Here is a 25338-nt window from a genome sequence, read left to right on the forward strand (position 1 = left end):
AAAACAAAAAAAAACACACACAATATAGAACCCCTTCCCTTCCTGAGTGAGCCAAGATACTTAGCACAGACCCGTAGATGGGGCCCGAACCTACGTTTGGGCACACAAACCTAGGAATGCCCAGGCTAATGCTAAGTGGCCTTGGTCGGTTTGCTTTAAACTGTACACAATTTAGGGATTTCTAATCGCCACAGATCAGTGGTGATTATTAGTTTAGGCCAGTGGTTCCCAAACTTTTTTGAATAATGGCATCCTAGAATATCAGTATTGTTTTCATGGCACCCTAAGCCAATGAGAAATTCAGGAAAAATATGTATTGAAGTAAATTGCGCTTACCTGTCATCCCTAGGCTCAGTTATGTGGTGGGGGACAGGTCTGCGCTTCTGTTTGTCCACATATTTACACTACACTGAGCATAAAAAATTTGATTTGGTGCTGCACCACAAACCTGATGCACCCCTGCAAGTGTCCCGAGGCACCCCAGGGTGCCGTGGCACACAGTTTGGGAACCACTGGTTTAAGATACAGATTCAAATACCCAAAAAACCACCAGAATGGCTTCCAGCGGCTTTGCATTTTTTATTACAGAAGGCTGATTGTACTCGCAGCCTATACATTATACAGATTGATGTAATGAGACTAAAGAAACATTGTGCCACAAGTGTTTTCTCTATTAGACAGATAAGAGCGAAGGTTACCACCTGACAAAGGATCTTATTGAAATTAGCCCCCTACATCTGAAATGTTGATAAACCTTTTTTTGTGTCTTGTACTAGTGATAAATATTAGGGATGAGCAGGCTCGGATTAGTTCCGATTTTTCCCGCCAAAAATCGGGTCTCAGAAAGAGGTAAAACGTCATCTTTCATGGACAAACCTCATCTTTCATGGAGTTTTGTCCATGAAAGATGACGTTTTGCCTCTTAATGAGAACCAATTTTTGGCAGGAAAAATTCTAAATTTGGCGGAAAAATCCAAACTAATCCGAACCTGCACATCCCTAATAAATATATATAAAGCAGGTGGCAAAAAATTTTCATAAGTGATGATATCACAGGCCAAGGTGACATACCATAGTGTGAACTTCTCCTCATAGTACCAATATAGAAAACTGAGGGAGGATACCTAGATCATTGTTTGCCACCAGGATATTATGGTTACTTATACAGCGTTTACTTTGTAGTAGTTTAAATTACCTATTTGGCCTTCTTTATACTCCATGTCTTTTTGAAAATCCCTGATATGTGCTTTTATACTTCACATGGATTATGCCACTTTTCCCTGCTTTATTTTTCAAAACTAAGACACACAAAAGGAAAAGTTATAGGATGTCATGTACAAGACAAAGGAGGTGGAAAACCCATTTACCTAGACCCTACTGATATTTACTGTTGGTCCATGTTTTTCTACATGTGTAGCTGTGCTTCTGTCTGTGGGTAATTTAGTTTAGTTGTTCTGTATATTAATCCTACTCTTACAGGTGACCAGTGCTAACATTGTCACGCAACTTACTGTATATATAAGGGCTTTCAGATGTGTTGAATGTTCTGTATATTAATCCTACTCTTACAGGTGACCAGTGCTAACATTGTCACGCAACTTACTGTATATATAAGATGTGTTCAATGTTCTGTATAGAGAGTAGGAATGAGCGTGGGACACAGGGCCTGATTCAGCTTTGGGAACAGAAGATATAGCAAGTAACTGATCATCTTGGTAAAACCATGCTGCACTGCAGGTGGGGCAGATATATAATGTGCAGAGAAAATTAGATTTGGGAGGGGTGTTTCCAAACTGACATATAAATTACAGTGTAAAAATAAAGCTGTGCAGTATTTGTTGGCTACATGCAAAAGCAGCCAGTATTTACCCTGCATGCAAAATAAAATGTATGTATTTGCACCCCTTGCATTGCAACATGGTCTGTCCTGGTTCACAGTTACTTGCTATATCTTACTCTATTCCCAAAGCTGAATCAGGTCCACAGAGCAGATTGATAAAAAGCCTTTCATGATATGATATTGCTGTATAAATGTAGCTAATTAAAAATGGAAAAAAAAATAATATTTTATTTAAATTGTAACAAATATTACATTTACACATTTGTCTTTTTCTTTTATGTGACCAAATGTGTCTTGTTGCTGTTAGTTAGATGGAATAATATCCTGGCACACTAAAGCCGGGTACACAATAGACGATATGTGCCGTATCGGACAAATATCGTCCACAACGGCCAGTGTGTACTGGCTATGTCACTGACAATGCGCGCTCCTGCGCGTCGTCAGCGACATCGTCCGTCAGACCTGCATGCAGGTCCAATGGACGATGTAGTCAGCGGGGGCCATGCTGCCAAATGTATGCACTTGCCGATGGCAGGATCCCCGCCGGGTCCAGTTGTTAGCGAGATCGTGTGGGTACACATTGTTTAGTATGTACCCAGCATATGCCAGGCCTGGGCTACTGGATTGAAAGATCCACTAGGCAGACTGACTATCTAGTGATGAGTATAATGCATGAAGTTTGTTACAAAGTAAATGCTATATGCAGAACTGCATGTGCTTGTACACTGACGTGAGTATCATTCCAGTGCAAATCAGAGAGACTATAATCGTCCAAATACACACTGCTGGCCCATGCTGTATTATCCCCACCGGCACTTGCAGCACTATGTTCTCTGTCATCTGCATGAGAAAAACACAATTGCTGTCATTAGTTTCAGTTACACAGCTTCTCATCACAGAGAGGGATGCAGTCAGTCAGCTCCTACAATGTCCACACCAGAATGTCAACAGTTATGTCGACATGGTTAAAATGATATAAATGTCGACACTCTGACCATATCGACATGTTCACTGTCATCATAACCAAGTCGACATTCTCGTGTCGACATCATGAATGTCAATTAAATATACAGAAAGTCGCAGAGACTTGGGGGTATAATTACTAAAGTGCGGGTTTTTAGAAGTGGAGATGTTGCCCATAGTAACCAATCAGATGCTACTTATTTATCTAGACATACCTTCTAGAAGATAATAGCTAGAATCTGATTGGTTGCTATGGGCAACATCTCCACTTTAGTATATATTATATAACCCCTAGGCAAGATGTGAGGATTGACAGAAAAATTATGACTAAAGTAGTTTTTTTATTACTATATAGTTAAAAGATAATTTCCTTTCTCAGCATAATAATGAATTTACAGCACATATAAACTCCATGCATTATAATGACCAAGCTCAGGGTATATTACTATCATTTATTACTTTCCATTATATGAGACTTTGAGTGACCCCCTGTTGTGTTCTCCAGTACAGTTACTGACAAAAATTCTGGTATGCACATTAAAAAATGCTCTCCATATGCCCACAGGTTAGATCAAATATATTTGGTTCTATAAAGCCTTGCTTATATATGCATATATATTACTGAGCAACAAGTAATGTAAGGTGAGTAGTGTTTTACAGGAAATTCCCTGAAACCATGATTTCCCTTCACAAAACAGTGAGGGTCCCATGCATACCACTGCAAATGCCACCACCACCATCTGTCAGCACTGTTTCTTCAGGAATAGCAGATTGCAGGAGACTGAACACTGCTCTGTGGGTGGTTGTCATGCCACAATGAGGGTGACTGTCTATTGGACTCACATAGTTATCATAGGTGGTTGGTTATAGGATGGGGTTATTAGTAAAAATGAATGGGGAACATTCGTTAAAACTGTGGACAGGTAACTGTAAACCATAGTAATCAGAATCTACTTTTTATAGTACAAATAACAAAATTATTGGATTACTATGGATTAGAGAATGTTTAAGCAGATTTCACTCATGCACCAATTTATTAGCAAAAATAAAAAACCAACAACGTTCTATAAGTAGAAATGTGAAAGCTGTAGTCTATCAACACCAAATAACTTATTTATTGCTGTCAGACTTATTTGTTTCTTCTGTCAGTTATGCTGCAGATCAGTGTAGTAAAGAGAACACACAGAGTGTTAGTACATACCGCTGTGTATGGTACATCCAGCCACTGGCATTTAATATCACCTGTGGGTTCACAAGGAGCTTCGGCTAAAGGGTAATTTGAGCAGCCTCTTGGAGGAAATTCTGTATACAAACAAACAAACAAAAAATTATATAAATTAAGATTAAACTGACACACTGTGAAAAATGAGACCGTAGGGGGCTGATACAGGGTTGCATGCTAATCCGTTTTGCGGATGGACCAGGACAGTTTTTACGCTGCACATGCTCCATAGCTGAGCGTTAACTTCAAGCAACTAAACGAGATCTAGAATTGTAATCATCTCAGCTGCACTGGTGGCTGTGAGAGTGTAAGTAGGCAGCAACTGGGCGTTCACAAGTAGGATAGCTAGGTGCTCTGAGCGCGTGTAGCGGGCATGCAGTGATAATTTATACTAATGACTTTACTGATGTCTTGTGCACTGAGATGCCCTCCTCCGGTGTATTGCGACCGCCGCTTACGTACAAAAGCAGAAATATTAGTCGCACACGGAACTTATGAGTAAGCCTATGCTGTCTCAGACAGAGCATCTCTACTAAGACGCTGGGGCCTCTGTAGGAGTGAATGATTTCGCAGAGGCTCACTAGAGCACGCCCACAATACAGTCCAAGCACGCCTGCGCTTTTCTAATCACCCCCTGTTACCTCCCCCAAACACTGACTACCTGTCACTCACTTTGAGAATAAATCTTCTCTGCGACCGTCATCACTAATCCATTGCTGCACGCAGTAAGGCTGTGACGCGTACGCAGTGGCAAAAAAAAAAAGTACATGAATTATAAAAAACTGCACTGCGTCCAACATCGACAATTTGTCCATCTCTGCAACAGCCCAGTGTGACAATACGTACAGCCCCCTTCATCTATCACAAAGAGAAGTTCTATTTATCATCATTATTGGTAAATACTCTACTCTCTACTGACATATCATAACCTATACATTAAGGGGAGAATTTAATTAGCCGCAATAAAACGTAAAGTTTTCGTGCGTTAACTTATAGAACCTATCGCCCGTTAATGTCACTTTTTGCCTGTATCTGCGCTTCCGTTTCTCGCACAATGTAATTAGAAAAGTCGTCTTCTGACATTTGCGTGATAATTCTTGCATATTTTACACACGATAAGTATAGGTGAGAATTGGGAAATCTGTCTGTACTAACCCCCCCAAAACAAATAAGCAAACTTATATAGGATAACAGTATAGAAGTCTGTTAGTGGCCATAATAAAAATCTTTGGGTTTTTTAAATTGTGTCAAATGGCTGTTCTAAGCATTTTTCTAAAAGAGTGACAAAATGATAGAAAACAAGCGTGTTTTTGCAAAATAAAATGTTGGGTAAATATTTGTGTCATTTTAAGCTACTGTAAAATAAAAAAAATAAAAACTTCAAAATACACCTCTAACACCCACCCACAATCTTAAAAACACCTGTCCTATTTATATAGCACCCCCATATATCTGTCCCACGTCAATTAACCCATTTTCCTGCACTTTGCACATTTTCACCCCCAAAATTACACGTCATTATTGGCTAAATTAAGCTAATTTGTGTTAAACCCTATGAAGAATTATTGCGCATTAACGTACGGGCTAATTGAATAGGAAGAAAAAAAAAGTTTCACCCAAAATTCACTTTTATGTGTGAAAACGGGTTATCGCAGCGAATTGAATTACCCCATAAATATGCCGACAGTGTAGCCCTGATAAGGTGCAGTGTATAAAGACTTACTTTATATTTAAAGAGTACATCTAACATTTTATACAGCAATATAATCATCAGCGTAACCTCAAATACACAGGAATGGTCATAAATACCATTTTTGTGTTAGCTGAGTCATGTGTTAATGTCTTTTTTTTTTTTTTAATCATGCCCCTGTTGGGTAGTCCTGCATATTGCCCTACCTGTGAAATTAAATTAAAAGCACATAAAACTAATTTGCCATTGTGTCCTGCAGCAATTACCTCTATGTGCAGGGCTGTGTAATATGTCAGTGCTTTATAAATAAAACAATACCATCCCCTATGTTCTGAAGCCACCAAGTGGAGTCTAAAAAGCCTGGTTTCCTAGGTAGACCAAAGGCTAGATTTACGAAGAGGCGGCTTTTACAAGCTGACGCTTCTTGCCGAGCTTTGTACTGAATATTAGCGACACACTCAATTTTGAAGCTGAGACCTGCAGAAAAGTGTCGGCATGTAAAGGGTGCAAGGTGTCCTAATACAGGATTCCAGGGTATATACGGTTTCCATAGTAACCTTTATAACTGGTAAAGGAGATCATTAGTTGGTGCCTAGGAAGATTTCTATGCTTTGTACAGGACTATAAACAAATCTATGTACTGGAGCCTCACTCAGTCTTAATGGCATACAGAATAGCATAGACAAAGTACTCTGTCACCTTCACTGCAGTAAATGAGCAGCTGAGGGTTCTGGAGAACCAGTGATATGTCCTGGGCTTGTGCTGATGGGCGGTGGTATCGGGCATGTATCGGCACTGTGGAGATGAAGCAGTGGTCACATGACTGGTCTGGCTTGGCATACACCAGGGCAATATTTCCTGTGGAGAGATATTCAGGAGCTTCTATATCCACGGATGCCAGCAGCACAACCTGAATAAAGACACAAGGACATCACTATATGTAAAAGCTGTGACATTATTATTCTGCTTTATTACTGACACGGATGTTACTCCCGCCCACAGTAGTTCTGGTCCAGTGCCCAACACACTAATGACATCTTTACCAAAGTCAACTATAAACATGTACTGTAGAGTCTTATCTTCGTATCCTAGAAAGACGCTGCTGTTCAGCCAGATTATATTACAATGCAGAGACTGAGGCGGCATGTACACAAACGTTTTTACTTCCAGTCCTATTGGACCTCATTTTTCCAAGCACAGCTATAAATATGTATTTTTAGCTCTAAACTGCTATTTTTCAATATTTCATCTTTTTTTTTTTCAAAAACGTCCAAATCGGTTGATTTATTCTTAAAACGGAATTACAGTCATGCTATCAGCCTAAGGGCCCGATTCAGAGATTTACGCTAATGCAATCGCAACTGCATTCTCTCACGGATCGCACTTGCTAAAATAGGCTAAAGCCTTCCAAAGCACAGTCGAGCATAGGGGACGCCCACTGCTGCCTTCTCATGTGCGTCTGATAAAGTGCAACAGCGTAAACATCGGTGCCAACCACACACATCGGCCAGTCATGCAGCATGTAAGGGAAGTCTGACCAGCCGCAAACACTGCGTCTCTCCCGACATGCAGAGAGCTCTCATGCTGTGAAGGGGATCGCAACAGCTAAAGCGTTTAAACGGTCAGACGCGCCTGCGTTTTTATAACCAGTCCCCGGTTATCAGCCCCAAACGCTGACTAGCTGTCATTCGCTTTGCGAGTGTTTCCTCTGTACGAGAGTAATAACAATGCAATCGCTGCACGTGCGCAGTGCATCTTTCGCGCATGCAAATTAGGAAACAATCAGTCGATCTGCGAACATATCGGCTTTACGTATCTCTCTGAATCAGGCCCTAAGTGTATAGTCAACATGTAAATCAGATTCATGCAGTTTTGACCCAGACATTTAAAACTGCAATAATGTTAAATGCAAAACCAGGCATACGTCTTCATACGCATCATAACTGAACTCTAAATCACTGCGCAGAAATACAGTCGCCCAGTATTTGTGCGTTAGATGCAAACGCAGCCAGCAATTTTCCTGTATAAATGGAAAAAAAAAATCTGCATTTGGTGGACTTGCATGGGAACATGGTTACCCAGTTACAGATTAGCTGCATATGCTCCCTACTCTATAGGAGGTCCATAAAGCCCCCATTCATACCTCTGTTAGATTGTGCTGCTGCAGAGAGGAAAGTTGATATGGATCCAGAAATAGACCAGATGGGATAGTCTCCCGGATCAGTATTCTGCAGCTCTTCACCTGTTCTGCAAAGCCCTTAATGTTCACCCTGGTTACTAAATCCCTAAGACCAATAACAGAAATACATATTAAAAAGCACATATGTTTTGTGTGTGTGTATCAAAGAGATATGAATACGAGATCACAGCAGACAATATAAGAGTGCACAAATAGATAGCATGTGTTTTCATATTATACCACTCTTTATGTGTTGCAGCATCCACGGTATAATACACTCTGGGTTGCATGAAGGTCATCTGTATCTCATTGCAGCTAGCTTTCAAAATGAAATCATATTTCTGCATTGAACCACGTGAGGCGCACTACTGGGCCTCTTCCGTACTCACACTCCTTCCATCTTCCCCTCACTGCCTGGGAAACTTCTGCTCCCCCACAAAAATCTGGATACTTTTCTTTGCAAACGTTGGGCCCAAAGCTGTATTTGCGCATTGGAACAGCCATTTTGACCTTTTGAAATTCTCTCAAGTGTATTCACAGCGGGCAATTCAATCAATGTGCGGTCGTTATTTGGGGAGCAACATTGCTCATTTTACAGCGTACCCCTATTGCAAAATAGTTCATCCTTGTTTTCACCATTGTGCGCAGCAGTCTCCTGGCGTCAGTGAAGTTGTATCAGTTTTGTTTTACTGTGCTATTAAAAACAATAAATAAAAAAGTTGGAGATATTACACATTCACACCATACTTGCTGTCATACAGTGCACAGTACAACACTGAATGCAGCACCTGAACAAGCAATAGGCTGATCAGTCTGCAGTCTAGGACACTTACATTTGGGGGCAGTTGGGGAATAAAATGAGCCAAGGAGCTTAATTAAAAGCTGCCGACCGCCATAATAGCTTGTTAATTATCTGTCCGTCCTTTGTCTCTTTCATCTAAGGTTAGGACAGCCGCCGAGCCCTCCCAGCAACACAAGCTACACACCAAAGGAGGCGAAGATACACTGCGATGGCTGGTAAGCTCCTCCAGCTTCTTCTGCACGCCCACCTGCCGCCCAACTCCCATACAATCTACTCCAGTCCCTGAACTGTACGTGGCTAGGTGGGCGAAAGCGGCGGAGCTGGCTGCTACCTAAGGCTACCTCAAACTATGGCAGGTGGGCTTCTTGTATCTGTCACACATTATGTAGTGCAGCGCTGCAGCACTACATAATCATTGTATATCATTGTAGCTTTTATATTCCTGCAGGAAGCTTTATTACCTGTCCTACCCCCTATGTCATATTCTTTCCTGGTCTGTCCGCTTTCATTTTTGTACTGTTATTGACCAGGAAGAGAATAGTTTTGTCGCTGTTCTCAGCATGTATCTTATATACAGTAGTTAATGCTGATCATTACGGGATTGTGCATTTGCTATGGTTATAAGCAAATAACTCTTATATGTAGCCATATCACACTGTACATAGATACTATTGAATAGTGTATTAATGAAAATAAGGTTTTGTTTTTTACGGCCATCGTGTGTTCTGCATGATGCGATAGCGAATATGGTTACTGGAAAAGGAGTTTGACAAATATAGGGGCTGATTCAGACCCGCTCGCGAGCGCAGGACGCTCGCAAGCGGGTCGATGGTGCCGAATTGCGCATGCGCACAACGGAGGGAGCTCCATCGTGCACATGCGCGAGACCCGAATAACGACGGCCAAGCCGTCGTTATGGGTCTCGCACCAAAGGGGGCGTGCTGTCGATGGTGAGTGACAGCACGCCCCCTTTGGTGGGCGTGGCTGCCAGACGGAGGCGTTCCCATGGGAACGCCTACCGTCTGAGTCCGGCCCCACTGAGATCACTAGTGATGTCAGTGGGAGTGATTTTGGCTCTGATAGAGCCAAAATCACTCCAGGGCTTGCGGTCACCGAGGCCCTACCGCAGGGTCTCGTCGCAAGCCCGATGGTCGCGATGGTCTTGACCATCGCGACCATCATCATGGACGCTCGCTATAGCTGTGGGTGGTAACCCACAGCTATGCGAGCATCCATGAGGCCGCTCCAAGTTGAGGGAGGAGGGCCCTGATTCAGAGCGAGCGCTCTGGTCAGAGCGTTCGGCTCTGAATCAGGCCTATAGTTTCTTCTTAATGTATGATTCTTGAGGACCTTGAGCCTTAATGCGTCAGGACCTGGGCAGGCTGCACTGACTGTCATTTACTCCGGGGTTTGGCCTTCCCAGGATCCCAGCAAGTTGGAGATGTGCAATGCTCGCTGCAATCCAATTGCAACAAGTGCTATTCAAGGTTACAGGTTGCGAACACTTATATTAACATTGGGGAAGGATTGTTATGAGCATATTGGCCTAGGACAGCTGGAGCCCTTAACCTTAGAGCATACCTTAGCCTGTTATAGCTGATAACAGACGACAATAGCTTATAGTGTGGTGGGTAGTAAGGTTACATACAATATCCATCTTGCAATGGTAAATGTACTGAGTGGGGCTGTTACATTGAGGGCGTGGTTCAGACCTGGTCACAAGGCTGCTTTCGCACGCCACCTGTTAAGGTGAAAAATATGCTAATGACCGCATACGCAATGTAACAGCAGCACAATAAGGAGACACTCAATACCACATAATGCCGCCTACTTCCCTTCACTTACGTTATCGCAAGACAGCGAAAACATTGGTAGCATCGGAAACCATCGGACCCATACACACAAGTTGTGGTTGACCTGACCCTACCGCAGACATTTCTAATGCTTGTGTGTGTAACTAGACGTTAGGATGTGTATGCTGTCGCTGGAGCCTAATTATGCACGTCCCTGAAACGGTATCTAGACGCCCAGGCACGCCTGCGATTCTCTGACCACACCCCGTAACCACCCTCAAATGGTCAGGTCCTGTCAATCACTGTATGAAGCGTCTGCGTGCTCGCTGCGGTTGATTCCTGATCGCAGCGGCCAGTTTGTGCACTGCGATGCATACACAGAATGCAAACATCGACAGGCTGCGTCACACAGCAAACAGGTTATTTGAGTACAGAAAGAGAATAAGGGACAGATTCAACTAACTGTGGGGTGTTACGCAGTCTGTTCTAGGAGGTAAAGTGTCCAGAGCTATTCAATTACAGACACATGAACAATCCTGGAGAAGGCCTGAGCTACCAAGTAACATATTTCCCCAGAGGTGAAATAATCGTCAACTGCTGCCTCAGGGCTGATTGTGGGACTGGAATTGAATAGCTCTGGGCACTTTACCCATGGGAACAGACCACACAACTGAACCCGCAGCTAATTGAATCTGTCCTCATATGTACCTTCCAGTGAACTGTGTATAGGGATGGTAATCATGTAGAATAGCATATTGTGGTCAATAGATTGGGTACAGCCATAAATAAAATCCAATTACAGGAGGAATATTGGATTTGGTAACTCTTCTGCAAAATTATAGACTTTCTACTGACCAATATCTTATTAACCTTTGTCAGATGTAATATACACATTGATAGAGCCTCTGGTTCTCTGACCACTCTTTCTGCGTGATACATCTAACAGATCACTATGAAAGCCTCATCTCACTTTTGGGGATATGTATTAAACCTTAGAGAGATAAAGTACTAACCAATCAGCTTCTGTCATTTTACAGGCTGTGATTGAAAAATGACAGTTAGGAGCTAATTAGTTGGTAATTTATCTTGCTTCAAAGTTTGATTCATCACCCCCTTTATAACTGATTGGCTTGCTGTCTCTACAGACTTCTCAGCAGGAAAACTAGCTTATCATACAGAACAAAACTCTTCATAAATGAAAAATTACAAAACAAGTTCATTTTTGTCTTTAGCGAGTCAGATCAATGTGTGTACCTGTGAAATCCATTTTTCAAAATCTCCCTCTCAACAATCAGCTTGGGGCAGGAAGATTGTGCATCTGAAAATGCAGAAAAATGTTGGTGAAACATAAATGGAACTTCCGCATAAATTCTGCAACCAGAAAACCAACCATTGTGATTTGATTTCCATAGGAGAAGCAACAACAAACTGTAATATACTAAAACAGCAAGATTTTCCCTATAACTAGAAAAAATTGAAGCAAACAATACAGTGAAAAATAGGCGCAAAAAATGTATTTTCATAAAAGTATTAGTAATTGGAGAAGTGTGGAAAACATGAAGACAAATGAATCCTAAAACATATAATTGATATCAGGGATAGACATTGGAAGCCCGACATCAAATGGTTACCATCGAAGACCCACAATTTGATCGGAAAAGCATTTCCATTGCATCAGAGACATCGATGGTTGCTAACCATCGGCTTCCAATGTCCATCCTGACTTGATATATTACAGAAGGTGTGATCTGTAATGTCCTTTTGGACTTCAGAAAAAAAAAAATTTGTTACATATTTCAAGCCATAAAATCAGTAATGCCTTCCAGCATGTAATAACTTATTCTCTTACATTTTAATGTTCCATTTACAAAACCTAGTTTTACAGTTCTTAATTGCAACTAGTGTGCCTTCAGTAATGGTGCGTACACACGTAGCGATTTAAAAGAACAATTTGAATGATAACTATATAGTTATCGTTACCGGTATCTTTCAAAATGTTCTTTTAAATGGTCCCTACCAACTTACCGTCGACCAGCGATGCGCGGCCACGTATGGACAATAGCGATATCGTCCATCGGCCATGCATGCCGGTCTACTTGCTCGATTTCGAGCAAGTTACTATCGCCTCCGGAAGATGGTGATGTGCTGGATGATCGATATTGATCATCCAGCATACCAGGGAGGGTGCATAACGTTCTGCCAGCGATATCATATAGCTGGCAGATCGCTACAGGTGTACGCACCATAAGGCACGCCCCATGTCTTCCCAAAGGATGCCAACTGAAAAATAAGGTAACACTGTGTGTTAGTAAAACAGGCAATACTATAATGTTACATTTTTCAGGAATTTTTGCACTGGGATGTTGGTTTGTGACCGGCTCCCAGTGCATAATAAAGCGGTTTTTATTTTAATTTTCCAAGCAGACTTCAGAAGCCAAATTATTATATTTAGGAACAGTAATTTATATAGCACACACATACTATGCAGCGTTTTACATATATTTCAGTCATTAACATCAGTCCATGCCCCAACGGAGCTTACAATCTATATTCCCTATCACATAGACACACATAAACTAGGGTCATTTTTGTCTTGGAAACCAATACAGCTGCCAATATGTATTTGGAGTGTGAGTGGAAACCAGGGCAAACACGGGCAGAACATACAAGTGCAACACAGATAGTGCCTTGGTTGGGAAATTAACCATTACCTCAGTGCTGCGATGTGAGGAAGTAATGTTAACAACTATGCCAATATGCACCCCTGAATTATGTGCATGACAAAGCATACAATATGTGCCTTTTGCAACATATTTGGAATAAATGAAAGACTTTGTAACCAGCTTACCTGTACTGGCCAAACAACAGATGAAAATCCCCAATATGGATGACACAGCGACCTGCGATTTCGTCATGTCAGCCTATGCAAAACAGTGGAATATGTGTGTGTGTTAAATGCATATTTATAGTCAAATTCATGATTTATTTAATTCTAGAGAATGGGTGATATTTACAGACCCTCCAACATGACCCCTTCCATCCAGTACAAAATGCTGGACATGGAAAACATGCACTGTTTGGGGTCCTGAGGACCGAGTTTGAGAACCTGTGTGCTAGTACATAGGTTCTCAAACTCACATAATTACTAGTGAAATAATTAGTTGCACCTGTGGATTTTTTAAAATGTGTCAGTGAGTAATGAATACACCTGTGCACCTGCTGGGTGACCTGGAAAAAGGGAATTGTGTGGGGTCCTGAGGACCGAGTTTGAGAACCATTGTACTAGTAGTTACTGTAACAAGCAACAATCAATTAGATTCTGTCAGTGAACTCCTGATTGGTCACTCAACCCTCAAGTTTTCCTAAAGGTGCTTGATTCCGACGCATCGTGATGACAAATCGTATAAAATATGGCCAAATCGTGAGTGTCCACTCACGATCATGAAGCCGATGTGCGTCCACGCAGGTTGTACATTGCATCTTCAGATCTGCCGTGCTGTAGGGCAGATTTGTCAATCTGGGACACGGTGCACTGGAAAAAGTTAAGGATGCACGATAGATTGTTTGTCACATTGGACACTTTTTACACCAAATCGTGTGCAGGACTGCCGGGGGAGAGTTCAAGGGAAATCGTACAAGATGTCGGATCGTGAGCACATCGCCAAGTGTGTAGGCACCTTAACAGGTCATGTATTGAGGATTTTCTGTCTGGAAGTAGGTGTAATAATTACTGACTAGGGATGGCCATCGGTGGGCCCATTAGTGATTACCATTGATGGCACCATAACCATCTATGGTGAACCATCATTGGTTTGCACTACTCGATGGTCACCTCTCCCGTGGGCACAGCAGTCTGCAGGCCATTACCATCAATGGCACCATAACCATCTATTGTGAACCATCGATGGTCACCTCTCCCGTGGGCACAGCGGTCTGAGGACCAATCAAAAATTGGGTCAATGGCCATCCCTATTACTGACCTAGCAAAATTGATTCATTCAACTGTGAATGATTAAAAAAAACAAAACAAAACACAAAACATGACCTGCTGGTGGTACCTGAGGACTGGAGTTGAGAACCTGATGTCACCTGTGCACCTGTTCCCATAAACACCCCACCTCCTGCATGTTTACAGTCTACAAAGAAAATTAGATAAATCATACTTTTATTTCTCCTTTTCGATGTACTCCATCAGGGGGTGACAGCCTGTGGGTGGACAGCTAGCCGTCGGGCATGCCGATACTTGTAGTTCCACAAGAGCTGTAGAGCCCAAGATGTCCCAAGCCTGAGAGAGTGTGTGTCTTCCGTGTGTACAGTGAGTTACAGTGTGTAGCCACTTCCGCGTTCCACTGGGGTCCTCCCTCAGGTTCAAACGGAGATGCCGGTATCAGCTGCTCTAACTACACGTAACCTATTTCTGCACATTTACTTTCACGATTATGCAGATGTGAGATAATATATTGCTGTCACTACGGGAAAGTCACGGACCTGATTTGCCAGCTGCGATTACAGTGACAGTTGCAGGCAGTGTGAGGGGCAGCCCCAGAGCGGGGGCTTGGCAGATGGTTGCCTGGGTAACGCTGCCTGTCCCCCTGATCCAGGTGAGTGGTCTACCCCCAGAGTTTCATATTCACGTAATAAACCTCCATAGGTGTCCCTGAATATGGTCTTCCACATACAGTGTGACGTGTTCTTGTTTCTGTACTTGTAGAATGACAGCACTTGTACCTGGTCTCCCCACTATAGCCTCACATAACAATGGCTGCTTACTGCCACTATAGCCAGAGCATCTGCTCTTTTTATTTTCTTGATTAGACGTAGATTTCTCTGGCATGTAATGTAGTAAAGAGTAACCCCCCCCATCCTGTCTTCTGTTGGCAGGGCATGCTGGCACTTCTGGTGTTCCTGCAGCTGACGTGCCAGCGTTCCTTAAATATAATAAGATCCCTACTGTAGTGGCCTCAGCACCTGTCTAATGGGGTCTTGTCTTGTTTGTTTATATCACATGCCTTCTTCGTTTATATGTGGGTTTAATTGCAATCTTGACCAAGTTCCAGCCTCCGCCAGTTTGGAGATGTCTTTTTTTACAGTGTAATCTGAAGCCAGGTGCAGACTGCACGATTAGTGCATAAGACATGGCGGACAGAGGAGGGGAGGAGTGACTGTCTGATAATCGGTGCACCTCAGGGGCAGAACTATGGGAGACAATGGAGGCGCCTGCCGCCGGGCTCCAGCACTGAAGGGGCACCTCCTCCATTGCCCACAACATATTCACCCCACTTAGGGCTGTAGCTATGTACCCGGAGTGTTCCGTCACGGCCACCCAATACATGGCACCTCTTCCTGGCACCTGAGAAGCCACAGCTGCCGCCTCCATCTATCTATAGCCTGTCCACACTCATTGGTGTTGCTGCTCCTCAGCAACTTCCTTTGTCAGTGTGACATGTCCGGTGCCCACCTCACCCATAACTCTCTGTGTTAAGGGAGGGGGGGGGGGCGCCAAGTTATAACTTGCCTCCGGGCATCTGGGTTCAACTTACGCCACTGGCGCACCTCCCTACACTGCAAGATGTATTTAGGCCATCTCCATTCACAACCTGGAGTCAGCTGATGAACGAAAGACTGGAGAATCCGACATGTTTGATGACAAAATGAAATGATTCAGGCTGTGTTCCCGCTGTTTCCAGCCTGTGAATGATTATCATTCAGGTCCATACACTAAATGATAACACTGATCAACACTCATTTTATTGCCAACTAGCTGTTACCCACGATGAAATCTCTTTTGCCAACATTCTTTTATTTGAGGTGTTATAGGTTTATTGCTTTACACAGGGGCCCTGTCATGGGAGTGGCCACATGACTAGCAGCGCTATACAGACTGGTGGCGCCAGCGCCTTCACCCACCACTCACACCAATGACCTGAGCACAGACTGCTATGTAGCCTGTCTTATTCAAGTGTACGTGGGCCCAAAACACCTCACCCCCCCCCCCCCTTTTACCCATCACGCACATGGTGCCACACCTATCTCTTGCATTGATGTTGTCAATACATTTGGTTTTGTTATTGTTCAGCTTTAATTTGACGGATTGAGATGAAACACAGTGCAGGTTATTTCCAGGAGTTTCCACTACAGAATGATGCATTTTTTGTGAAAATCAGTTCAGTGGTTTTTGCGCCAACTTGGAACAAACAGACAGACACAACGTTCTTATTAAATTAGAATAGATCATATTAGAGATATTTTGGAGTAACTTTTTGGTGCTGATTCCGAATATGACATCAGTTTTGCTAGATAGGCTCTAATTTTTTAGATACAAGGACGATAAACAAGGAAAACACAATAGACAACTGTCAGCTGCCTGCTGGTTGGGTGGCCAATTATATACAAAGGTGGAATATTCTAGAATGATCGCAGAGTGAACACTTAGAATATTCGCGTGTCTCACCTTCTAGAATGCTCCAATAGATTCCCATATGTACGCGTTATGGCTAAGTTCCCTATTACTTGAAAGTAATAGCTCAAGACCTGGAGCCATTTAGAAAAAAAACTACTTTTAATTTTTTAATTCAGCAACCCCCAAAATACCCTAAATTCATTCAAATATACTTGGCAACTAAACAAGTTTTTTTATTTGTTGGGCTGTGTAGTCGTTCAGGACACTTGTACCTCTGAATCACTGCAGAGATCGATGGCCCTAACCCATACAATAGAAATAACATGATGCGACCACCCCCACTAAATGGGACGTCATGTCTCCCTGGTGGCAAATTGCCGCTTTGTGACTGCACACATTTCGGTCCTCGTGGACTCTTAGTGTTCACTCGTAAGTCCTGCGCCGGGCAGGGCTCCGAACCTAGAAAGCGCACTGTAACGCGCGCCTGAAGAGGGGGCGTGACCACAAGAAAAGGGGGGGCTTTAAGACGTGCCCCCCTTTCATCACTTTTGGGGGCATGCCGGGCACTTATGGGCATGCCGGGCTGCCCCCAAGCTCCTCTCTCTGTGAATAGATGCCGGCGGTGATCGCTGCACCACTATTTTTCCCGCCTGTGGGACACTTCAGCCCACGGGTGGGGACGGCAGCCCGCGGGGGGGGGCACCCACCATGTTGTTTTAGCGGGGCACCACTAAAAGGGCAGGGCGCATTTTGCCCTTTTGAAATTGGGTAAGGTTCAGCACCCCGCTAAAACAGCCAATTGGGAATGCTAGACTATTTTTAACAATATTGAGAGGTACGGTATAGTACATGCATATAGTGCCTTGAAGAAGTATTCACCCCCCTTGGCTTTTTACCTTTTTTGTTGCATTACAACATGTAATTTATTTTTATTTTTTAATCTGAATTTTATGTGTTGGATCTGCACAAAATAGTCTAATTTGGTGAAGTGAAATGAGAAAAATATATATAAAAAAGAATCTTTATAAATAAAATTTCTGAAAATTGGCATGTGCATATGTAATCACCCCCTTTGCTATGAAGCCCCTCAAAAGTTCTGGTGAAACCAATTACCTTCAGAAGTCACATAATTAGTGAAATGAAGTCCACCTGTGTGAAATCTAAGTGTCACATGTTCAGTCAGTATAAACACACCTTTTCTGAAAGGCCCCAGAGGCTGCAACACCACTAAGCAAGAGGCATCACACCATGAAGACCAAGGAGCTCTCCAAACAAGTCAGGGGCAAAGTTGTTGAGAAGTACAATTCTGGGTTAGGTAATAAAAAAATATCCAAATCTTTGATGATCCCCCGGAGCACCATCAACTCCATCATCATCATATGGAAAGAACAAGGTTCCACAACAAACCTGACCGGGCCAGGAGGGCATTAATCAGAGAGGCAGCGCAGAGACCAAAGGTAACCCTGAAGGAGCTGCAGAGTTCCATAGCAGAGACTGGTGTATCTGTGCATGTGACCACAATAAGCCGTACACTCCATAGAGCTGGGCTTTATGGAAGAGTGGCCAGAAAAAAGATGGATGGTGCTAAATACAGGGATATTCTTGAGCAAAACCTGTTTCAGTCTGCCTGTGATTTGAGACAGGGATGGAGGGTCACCTTCCAGCAGGACAATGACCCGAAGCATACTGCTAAAGCAACACTCGAGTGGTTTAAGGGGAAACATTTAAATGTATTGGAATGGCCTAGTCAAAGCCCAGATCTCAATCCATTTGAGAATCTCAGGTCAGACTTGAAGTTTGCAGTTCACAAGCGGAAACCATCCAACATGAAGGAGCTGGAGCAGTTTTGCCTTGAAGAATGGGCAAAAAACTCAGGGTCAGGATGTGGCAAGCTCATATAGAGACTTATCCAAAGTGATTTGCAGCTGTAATTGCTGCAAAAGGTGGCTCGACAAAGTACTGACTTTATGGGGGTGAATAGTTATACACGCTGAAGTTTTCTGTTATGTTGTCCTAAATGTTTTTTGATTCACAATATAAAAAAAAAACACAACTTCACAGTTATAGGCATGTTCTGTGACTGAAATGATGCACACCTTCAAACAATCCATTTTAATTCCAGGTTGTTAGGCAACAAAACATAAAAACTGCAAATGGGGTGTGAATACTTTCGCAAGGCACTGTATTTTATTTGCTTAAGCATGTTAAGTTTTAACTCTGCCAATTAAACTGAGTATTATCTCTCAATGTGGCCTTCAGTCCAACACACCTTGTGCACCCCTGCTCTACAGGAAATCAGAAAATTATCAAAGTTAAACCTGTTAACATACAGTAATAAAACAGAAGTTGAGCGTGGTTTATTGTTACCTAGCTCTGCTGTGGGCTTGCCATTAGTGCCTACTTTTGAAAAAGAATTTCAGGGAGATTGTGAAATCAACACCTATGAGGGTGGCAGTAAAGTGGGCGTGTACTGCTACATCTGAGAGGCGTGTCATAACATTGGCTTCCATCCAAATGTAATTTCATTTGTTGAAAACACACTGATACTTTTCAGGGCTTGCTCTTACAAAGGGTTCCATATAAATGCCAAGAGAAACCTTATATGAAAATACATGTAGACATAGGGATCATTGTTCCTTATAATTGACGCAGGGACATGGCACTGATTATACCATATGAATGTGTATTTCTCGGATTTCCTTTTTCCATAAGTACATACAAGCCTCATAATGAGTGTAAGGTGCAATCAGGGAGATTGCTGGAGTCTTCAGGGAGTCAGGGAGATTTACTATTTCAGGGAGAGTTGGCAAGTATGGGTCTTGCATCTTCTCCTATGTTGGGATGAACAGATCCACTTTCACCAATCTAGATCAATGGTCTCTGACATATTTCTGCGTTTATAGAGATGTATGCCCATTACATTTGATTTTAAAGATTTACAGAGCACAATAAAATGAGGCACGTGTCATCCTTCTTCCAGGTCAAGAATCCTTTCTGTCTTCAGTATATGTGTTGTCATTACTTTATTAGTGAAGAGACCCTTGTAGTTCTTGTGTGACCTTTACAGCTGCTCGAGATCGAGACAAGCCATCCAGTTCTAGGGCAGGTGAGGACTTTGGGATTTCACACTTCCCTTCCATTATAAAAAATGTGAATTTGAAGCTTGTGTGGCACAAAGTCACACAATAGGAAACACTTATACTGAAGAAGGTCTATGGATGAATTGACCAAACAGACTTGGATCCAGCATTTTAAATTAAGTAACAATGAAATAGTAAAATATATACATCTGTAGGTTACACATTTTCACTCTGTTTATGGTTTATGCCTGTGCCATGTGTTCTTTGGACTACCCTGTTAATCTGTATGTTGAAGCAATATATATATATATATATATATATATATATAAATAGGCCAGGGGTTCTCAAACTCGTCTCTCAGGACCCCACACAGTTCACACGTTCCAGGTCACCCAACAGGTTCACAGGTGTATTCATTACTGACTGACACATTTTCCACAGGTGGAGCTAAGGATTCCACTTGTGATTCTGTGAGGAGTATTGGAAACCATGCACTGTTTGGGGTCCAGAGGATCGAGTTTGAGAATCTGTGTAATAGTAGAATGGGAAAATTCATGTAGTCAGGGACTTACATTTTTCATGAACCGTAATCTAAATGCGGATAAATATTTGAGGTTTATGACAAGCAAGACTGATGTGTATAATTTTTTATTATTATAACCCTTTGGGGTGGATAAATGCTTCTCAAACTTAGTCCCCAGGAAATATGAACATTCCAGGTTTGAAGGATATCCATGCTTGAGCACATATAACTTAATTAGTACATCAGTCATCTTAATTTAACCACCTGTGCTCAAGCATGGATATCCTTAAAACCTGGACTGCTAGTGTGTCTTGAAGACCGAGTTTGAGAAGCACTGTCTAAGGAGAATGTTCACAGGTGGTTGAACATTGGTCTGTGATGGATTACCGTTCTGTGCTGCATTCACCAGAATGGGATGTAGTTAGAATATCGGGAAGCCGTCTGAAGGAATCCCGGTGTGGAAATCCCAACTTACTACTAAAGATATTCATTCATCTAACTAATGACGCCTATATTTAGCCCGAGGACAAAATCCCGACACACGGCTTCCCGAACGAAGATAAGCGGGGAGGGTTAGCTGTTAGCCACAGAGGGGGGGTTAGGTTTAGGCACCGCTGGGGACTTAGGGTTAGGCATCCCCCGGGAGGGTTAGGCTAGGGGAAGGGGGGGGGGGTTAGGGCTAAGCACCACCGGGGGTTAGGTTTACGGTGCGGGAAGGGGGGTTTCGGTTTAGCCCTCCCCCTGGGGGGATTTAGGGTTAGGCACCACCCCAGGAGTTTTAGGGTTAGGCACCCTTAAGGAAGGGTTAGGGGGGGGAGAAGGGTTTGGTTAGTATACTTACCTGCCCCATCGGGATTCTGGTATTAAGTGCTTCCTGCGTCAGCATTTCACCCGGCGGTATTTCAACCCCTCCAGAACACCAGAAATCTGCGCTCAATCATTATATACAATATACATAGCAATGACCATAACTGTATTTTTAATTTTAAGGTGGTGAGCTGCTGTTCTACCTGGGTGTCATGAGTTACGAGGCTTTGAGATGTGGTGTACGTTTCCAGCCCCCAGCCATTACTTTGTTGTATGAGACGACGGATGGAAAAAAACGGCTACGCGTTATGCCCATCAGGAACTTCTCCAAATTCTCAGGTATCACCTATGCGCCCTACATGAACTATAAACACTACTGTTGTAGCTTCTATCAGTTGTAATGATAAATGATTCCCATGTTACCATGCAGGGTGTATGTCTGTGTCTTTGCCCAGCTGTGCTAATAAGACTTCATGTCAGCCATCACTGGAGGTGTGTGGGGAGTCGTGCTCCTGTCGGTTCCCGCTGCTTGGGTCGCTGATTACACCTCATCTATGTGTACAGATGGGACCTGATTCTGTCACATGTTTCTTTGGCTGCTTTGCCCTATGGCTGTGACATTGTACTATATATGTAATCCCTATCAAGGGAGGAATATAATAGCGTTGGACATTGTACATTCTTGAAGTTGTATAGGTATATATGAATCACAGAAGCTCTGTACTCTGCACTCACCGTAATGCATTATGAACACTCCAAGCTGTGTTTATGTATGTAATATATAAATATATAATAATATATACATCTTTATTTTTTTTAATCAATATTGTTATTAAAAAGTCTCTATGCCTGCTTTCTTTTTCTATCTGTAGATTACACCCGAGCAGCAGAGCAGCTTAAGAATAACCCCCGTCACAAGCAATACCTGGAGCAAATATCCCTGAAGCAGCTGGAAAGAATGTATAATCTGCTCAAGGGACATCTAAATGGGGAGAGCCTAGAGGCTAGCCTGGATCGCATTGGGAGCGAAGAAACTGTGGATCCTGATGAAGATCTGAATAAATTGAACGACAGGGAACTGGCTAAGAAGAAGAAGAAAATGGATGAACTTTTTGAGAAGAACAGGAAGAAGAAAGATGACCCAGACTTTGAGTACAACGTGGAAGTGGATTTTGCACAAGAGGAGGTGACCAGCTGCGGTTGGGATGATGAGTCGGAGGATGGGTTCTGACTACAGTTTATCAGTGTTCATGGAAACCCGTATATAAAAGAATGATACACTTTGTTTCATTTTGAAAAACGTTTATAATGTGGGCATTGGTTGTTATTTATATGATGTCTTTATGTAGCACAGACTATGCCACTGTGTTGTGCAATGTTACAAGCACAATAGTGGTCTATGCAAACACACAGGCAGGGGCATCTCTATCACAGTAGATCTGGGCAGAGGCCATGCTATGTGTGTCCTTTATCTTGCCAACGTTTCATGGTATTCTTCTGTGTTTTTTGCAGAATAAATATATTTTCAAGAAATTAGTTGTTTAAGTTATTAGTATAATTTATATAGCGCCAGTATGTAACTTAGAGTTGTACGGAGAATATTTCTCACTCACATCAGTCCCCCTCTCTCTTTGTTACAGTTACATTTGCTAAAGAAGTCTGTTAACCCACCATTATGTATTCATAGTGCAAGAGGAAACACAAGTGTACCAACTCAAACATGGGGAGAACATACAAACTCTAAAATCAATCTCATGACCCCAAAGCAATGCCAACCACTGTACCACTGTGTTGCCTCTTAAATTCCTCTATCACATTAACAAACATTGCACATCAATGGTCTTTGGGCCTGATTCATTAAGGATCACTATTGCGATCACAGCTCCGTAATCTCACACGAGTCTGCCGCGAAAATATGCTAATGATTGCTATAGCAATGCCGTCACACTGCCAGCATAGAGAAGCCCACTGCCTTCCACTACCACTATCTCACATCCGTAATACCTTGCACATTTCCATAAACCTCGAATACCATCGGCCCCTCACGCAGACTTACAGCAGCCCTGACCTCACTCGGTGAGTACTCATACTGCGTATGCAATCGCAATGGCTAATTTGTGCACACCCATGCAACGGCATTCAAACAGCCAGGCACGCCTGTGTTTCTATGATGCCCCTCCCGTCACCACCCCTCAACACTCACAGCCTGTCAATCACTCTGCAATGGCTCCGCGTGGTCCCCGTGACCGCAGCGGTGCCTTTGCGCACTTTGATGCATGCGCAGTACTCAGCAATCGGCCGTCTGCATACACTTTAGAAATAGCGATCCATAATGAATTAGGCCCTTTGTTCAGGCTGTATAGTACAAGTATCCCATTACAATGTGGAGCATGTGCACTTGCCTGCAGCACTCTGTTGCAGAATATGGACTTATGTTAAACCACACTTATCATCCTCACATATAGAACCTGATCATGAGTCTGTCCGACAGATCAGCGGCTGCTTTTTTCTACTAGTTAAGGCTAATGCGAGAATCCACCTTTGTATACTGGAACTCCGTGTGACTGCATGTCCTGCCCACTGTTCTTACGTCCACAGCTGTCATCATTACAATCTGTTCTTACTGCCATCCCATGCAGGGTGCAAAAGATCTGACTGGGACAAACAGTACGTCTACATGATCTGATCGGGTAAGGAAGTCAGCATACTGGCTCACGAGATAGAAGAGCCCCCTACAATTGCATAGTCAGCGCCCAGTTACCGACCAGACGGAACAATTTTACGTAAAGTGTGGTCTGTCGACGCACATATTGAGCCGTTCGCATAAACAATCCCCATCAACAAGCGTATGGCTGATCCTGCACCTGCGCAGTGGGCGATATCTTTCTGTGGCACAGGAGCAGTATGCTGATATCCGCCAGATGCGTTTGTATCTGCGGATAAGGATGAATCAGATAAGAGCCATAATATCAACAATTTTCCCCATTACAAAGCACCTATGCTGGCACCTCGTACATAAATAATTGCTGAAAAAGACACTTTTGTCTTCTAAACAGTGGGCCTGATTCAGATATTTACGCAATTCCGATATTTACGCGATTGCCACTGCGCATGCGTATAAGCCACACTGTGCGAGCGCTGCGAGCACATTGCGATTATGGACGCACAGAGGAATCCATCGCTAAATGAGTGACAGGTTGTCAACGTTTTGGGGAGGTAATGGGGGTGGTCAGATAACCGCAGGCTTCTCTGTCCGTTTGAACGCCGTTTCATGGGCGTGCATAACTTAGCCACTGCGATGACATACGTAGCATGATATCCCCTCTGCGTGTCAGGAGGGTTGCTGAGTCTGCGGCTGGTCAGACCTGCCGCAAAGGCAAGATGGCCGCTGATGTGTGTTGATGTTACCGATATTTGCGCAGGTCAGCGATGTACGCAGATAAGAAGGCAGCAATGGGCATCCGTATGCTCAGGTGATCTTTGGAACCATTAGCATATTTTCGCAGCTGCGTTTTATACGAAATTACAGTTACGATTGCATTACCTTCCATCTCTGAATCAGGCCCAATATATTTTAGCCCCAAACACTTTAGTATCTCCACTAGCCTATGTTTAGAGAAATTCCTTTAGTAATGCGGAGGGGAAGTAGCTAATTATTCTGCCTGTTTCCAAATTGGAAAATCTTGAAAACAGGGCCTGTCGGGCTCTTGCTTTAAAGACAAGTAAGGACTTGCTTAGTTGAAAGAAAGTGTTATACCGCTTTTATACCGGAGGTTAGAACAGGGGGCATGATTCAGACCCGGTCGCTCTGACAGAGCGCTCGCTCTGAATCAGGGCCGGGTTTTTTCTTTTTTAGAACGGCCTCCTGGCCGCTCGCATAGCTGTGGGTGACCACCCACAGCTATAGCGAGCAGCCATGATGATGGTCGCGATGGTCAAGACCATCGCGACCATCAGGCTTGCGACGAGACCCTTGTGGTAGGGTCTCGTGGCCGCAAGCCCCAGAACCGGAATCTCTCCACTGACATCACTTGTGATG

At 43.1% G+C, this 25338-nt stretch overlaps 2 protein-coding genes across 5 annotated transcripts; one reads left to right on the forward strand and one right to left on the reverse strand.

Annotated features, from left to right (window-relative positions):
- Positions 1–2041: 2041 nt before the first annotated feature.
- On the reverse strand, positions 2042–14853 carry PIGX (phosphatidylinositol glycan anchor biosynthesis class X). Of its 2 annotated transcripts, none has more exons than XM_088466843.1 (7): positions 14653–14853; positions 13338–13410; positions 11744–11807; positions 7859–8000; positions 6415–6625; positions 4005–4105; positions 2042–2680 (listed from the first exon to the last, which is right to left on the reverse strand). In XM_088466843.1, exons 2-7 carry the CDS (start codon positions 13402–13404, stop codon positions 2537–2539), a joined length of 729 nt encoding a protein of 242 aa, XP_088322969.1. In that variant the 5' UTR covers positions 13405–13410; positions 14653–14853; the 3' UTR covers positions 2042–2536. The 2 variants fall into 2 exon arrangements, with proteins under 2 accessions (XP_088322969.1, XP_088322970.1); XM_088466844.1 differs by lacking the exon at positions 14653–14853 and adding an exon at positions 13508–13602.
- CEP19 (centrosomal protein 19) lies at positions 12694–22779 on the forward strand. 3 transcript variants are annotated; one of them, XM_088466846.1, is made up of 3 exons: positions 12694–12781; positions 21483–21638; positions 22172–22779. In XM_088466846.1, exons 2-3 carry the CDS (start codon positions 21512–21514, stop codon positions 22528–22530), a joined length of 486 nt encoding a protein of 161 aa, XP_088322972.1. In that variant the 5' UTR covers positions 12694–12781; positions 21483–21511; the 3' UTR covers positions 22531–22779. The 3 variants fall into 3 exon arrangements, with proteins under 3 accessions (XP_088322972.1, XP_088322971.1, XP_088322973.1); XM_088466845.1 differs by lacking the exon at positions 12694–12781 and adding an exon at positions 14889–15090; XM_088466847.1 differs by lacking the exon at positions 12694–12781 and adding an exon at positions 19933–19995.
- The last annotated feature ends 2559 nt before the right edge of the window (positions 22780–25338 follow it).

Source organism: Taudactylus pleione, unplaced genomic scaffold (genome assembly GCF_031769625.1).
Source record: "Taudactylus pleione unplaced genomic scaffold, aTauple2 ptg000066l, whole genome shotgun sequence".
NCBI classification, from domain to species: Eukaryota; Metazoa; Chordata; class Amphibia; order Anura; family Myobatrachidae; genus Taudactylus; species Taudactylus pleione.

What these genes read in the sequence shown, in the direction of transcription:
- CEP19 (XM_088466846.1), top strand. Translation starts at nt 21,512, where the DNA reads ATGAGTTACGAGGCTTTGAGATGTGGTGTACGTTTCCAGCCCCCAGCC. An exon ending in GAACTTCTCCAAATTCTCAG is followed by an intron (nt 21,639 to 22,171) that starts GTATCACCTATG and finishes TTCTATCTGTAG; the next exon opens with ATTACACCCGAGCAGCAGAG.
- PIGX (XM_088466843.1), bottom strand. Translation starts at nt 13,404, where the DNA reads ATGACGAAATCGCAGGTCGCTGTGTCATCCATATTGGGGATTTTCATC. An exon ending in CTGTTGTTTGGCCAGTACAG is followed by an intron (nt 11,808 to 13,337) that starts GTAAGCTGGTTA and finishes CTGCATTTTCAG; the next exon opens with ATGCACAATCTTCCTGCCCC. An exon ending in TGGATGTACCATACACAGCG is followed by an intron (nt 2,681 to 4,004) that starts GTATGTACTAAC and finishes TTTCTCATGCAG; the next exon opens with ATGACAGAGAACATAGTGCT.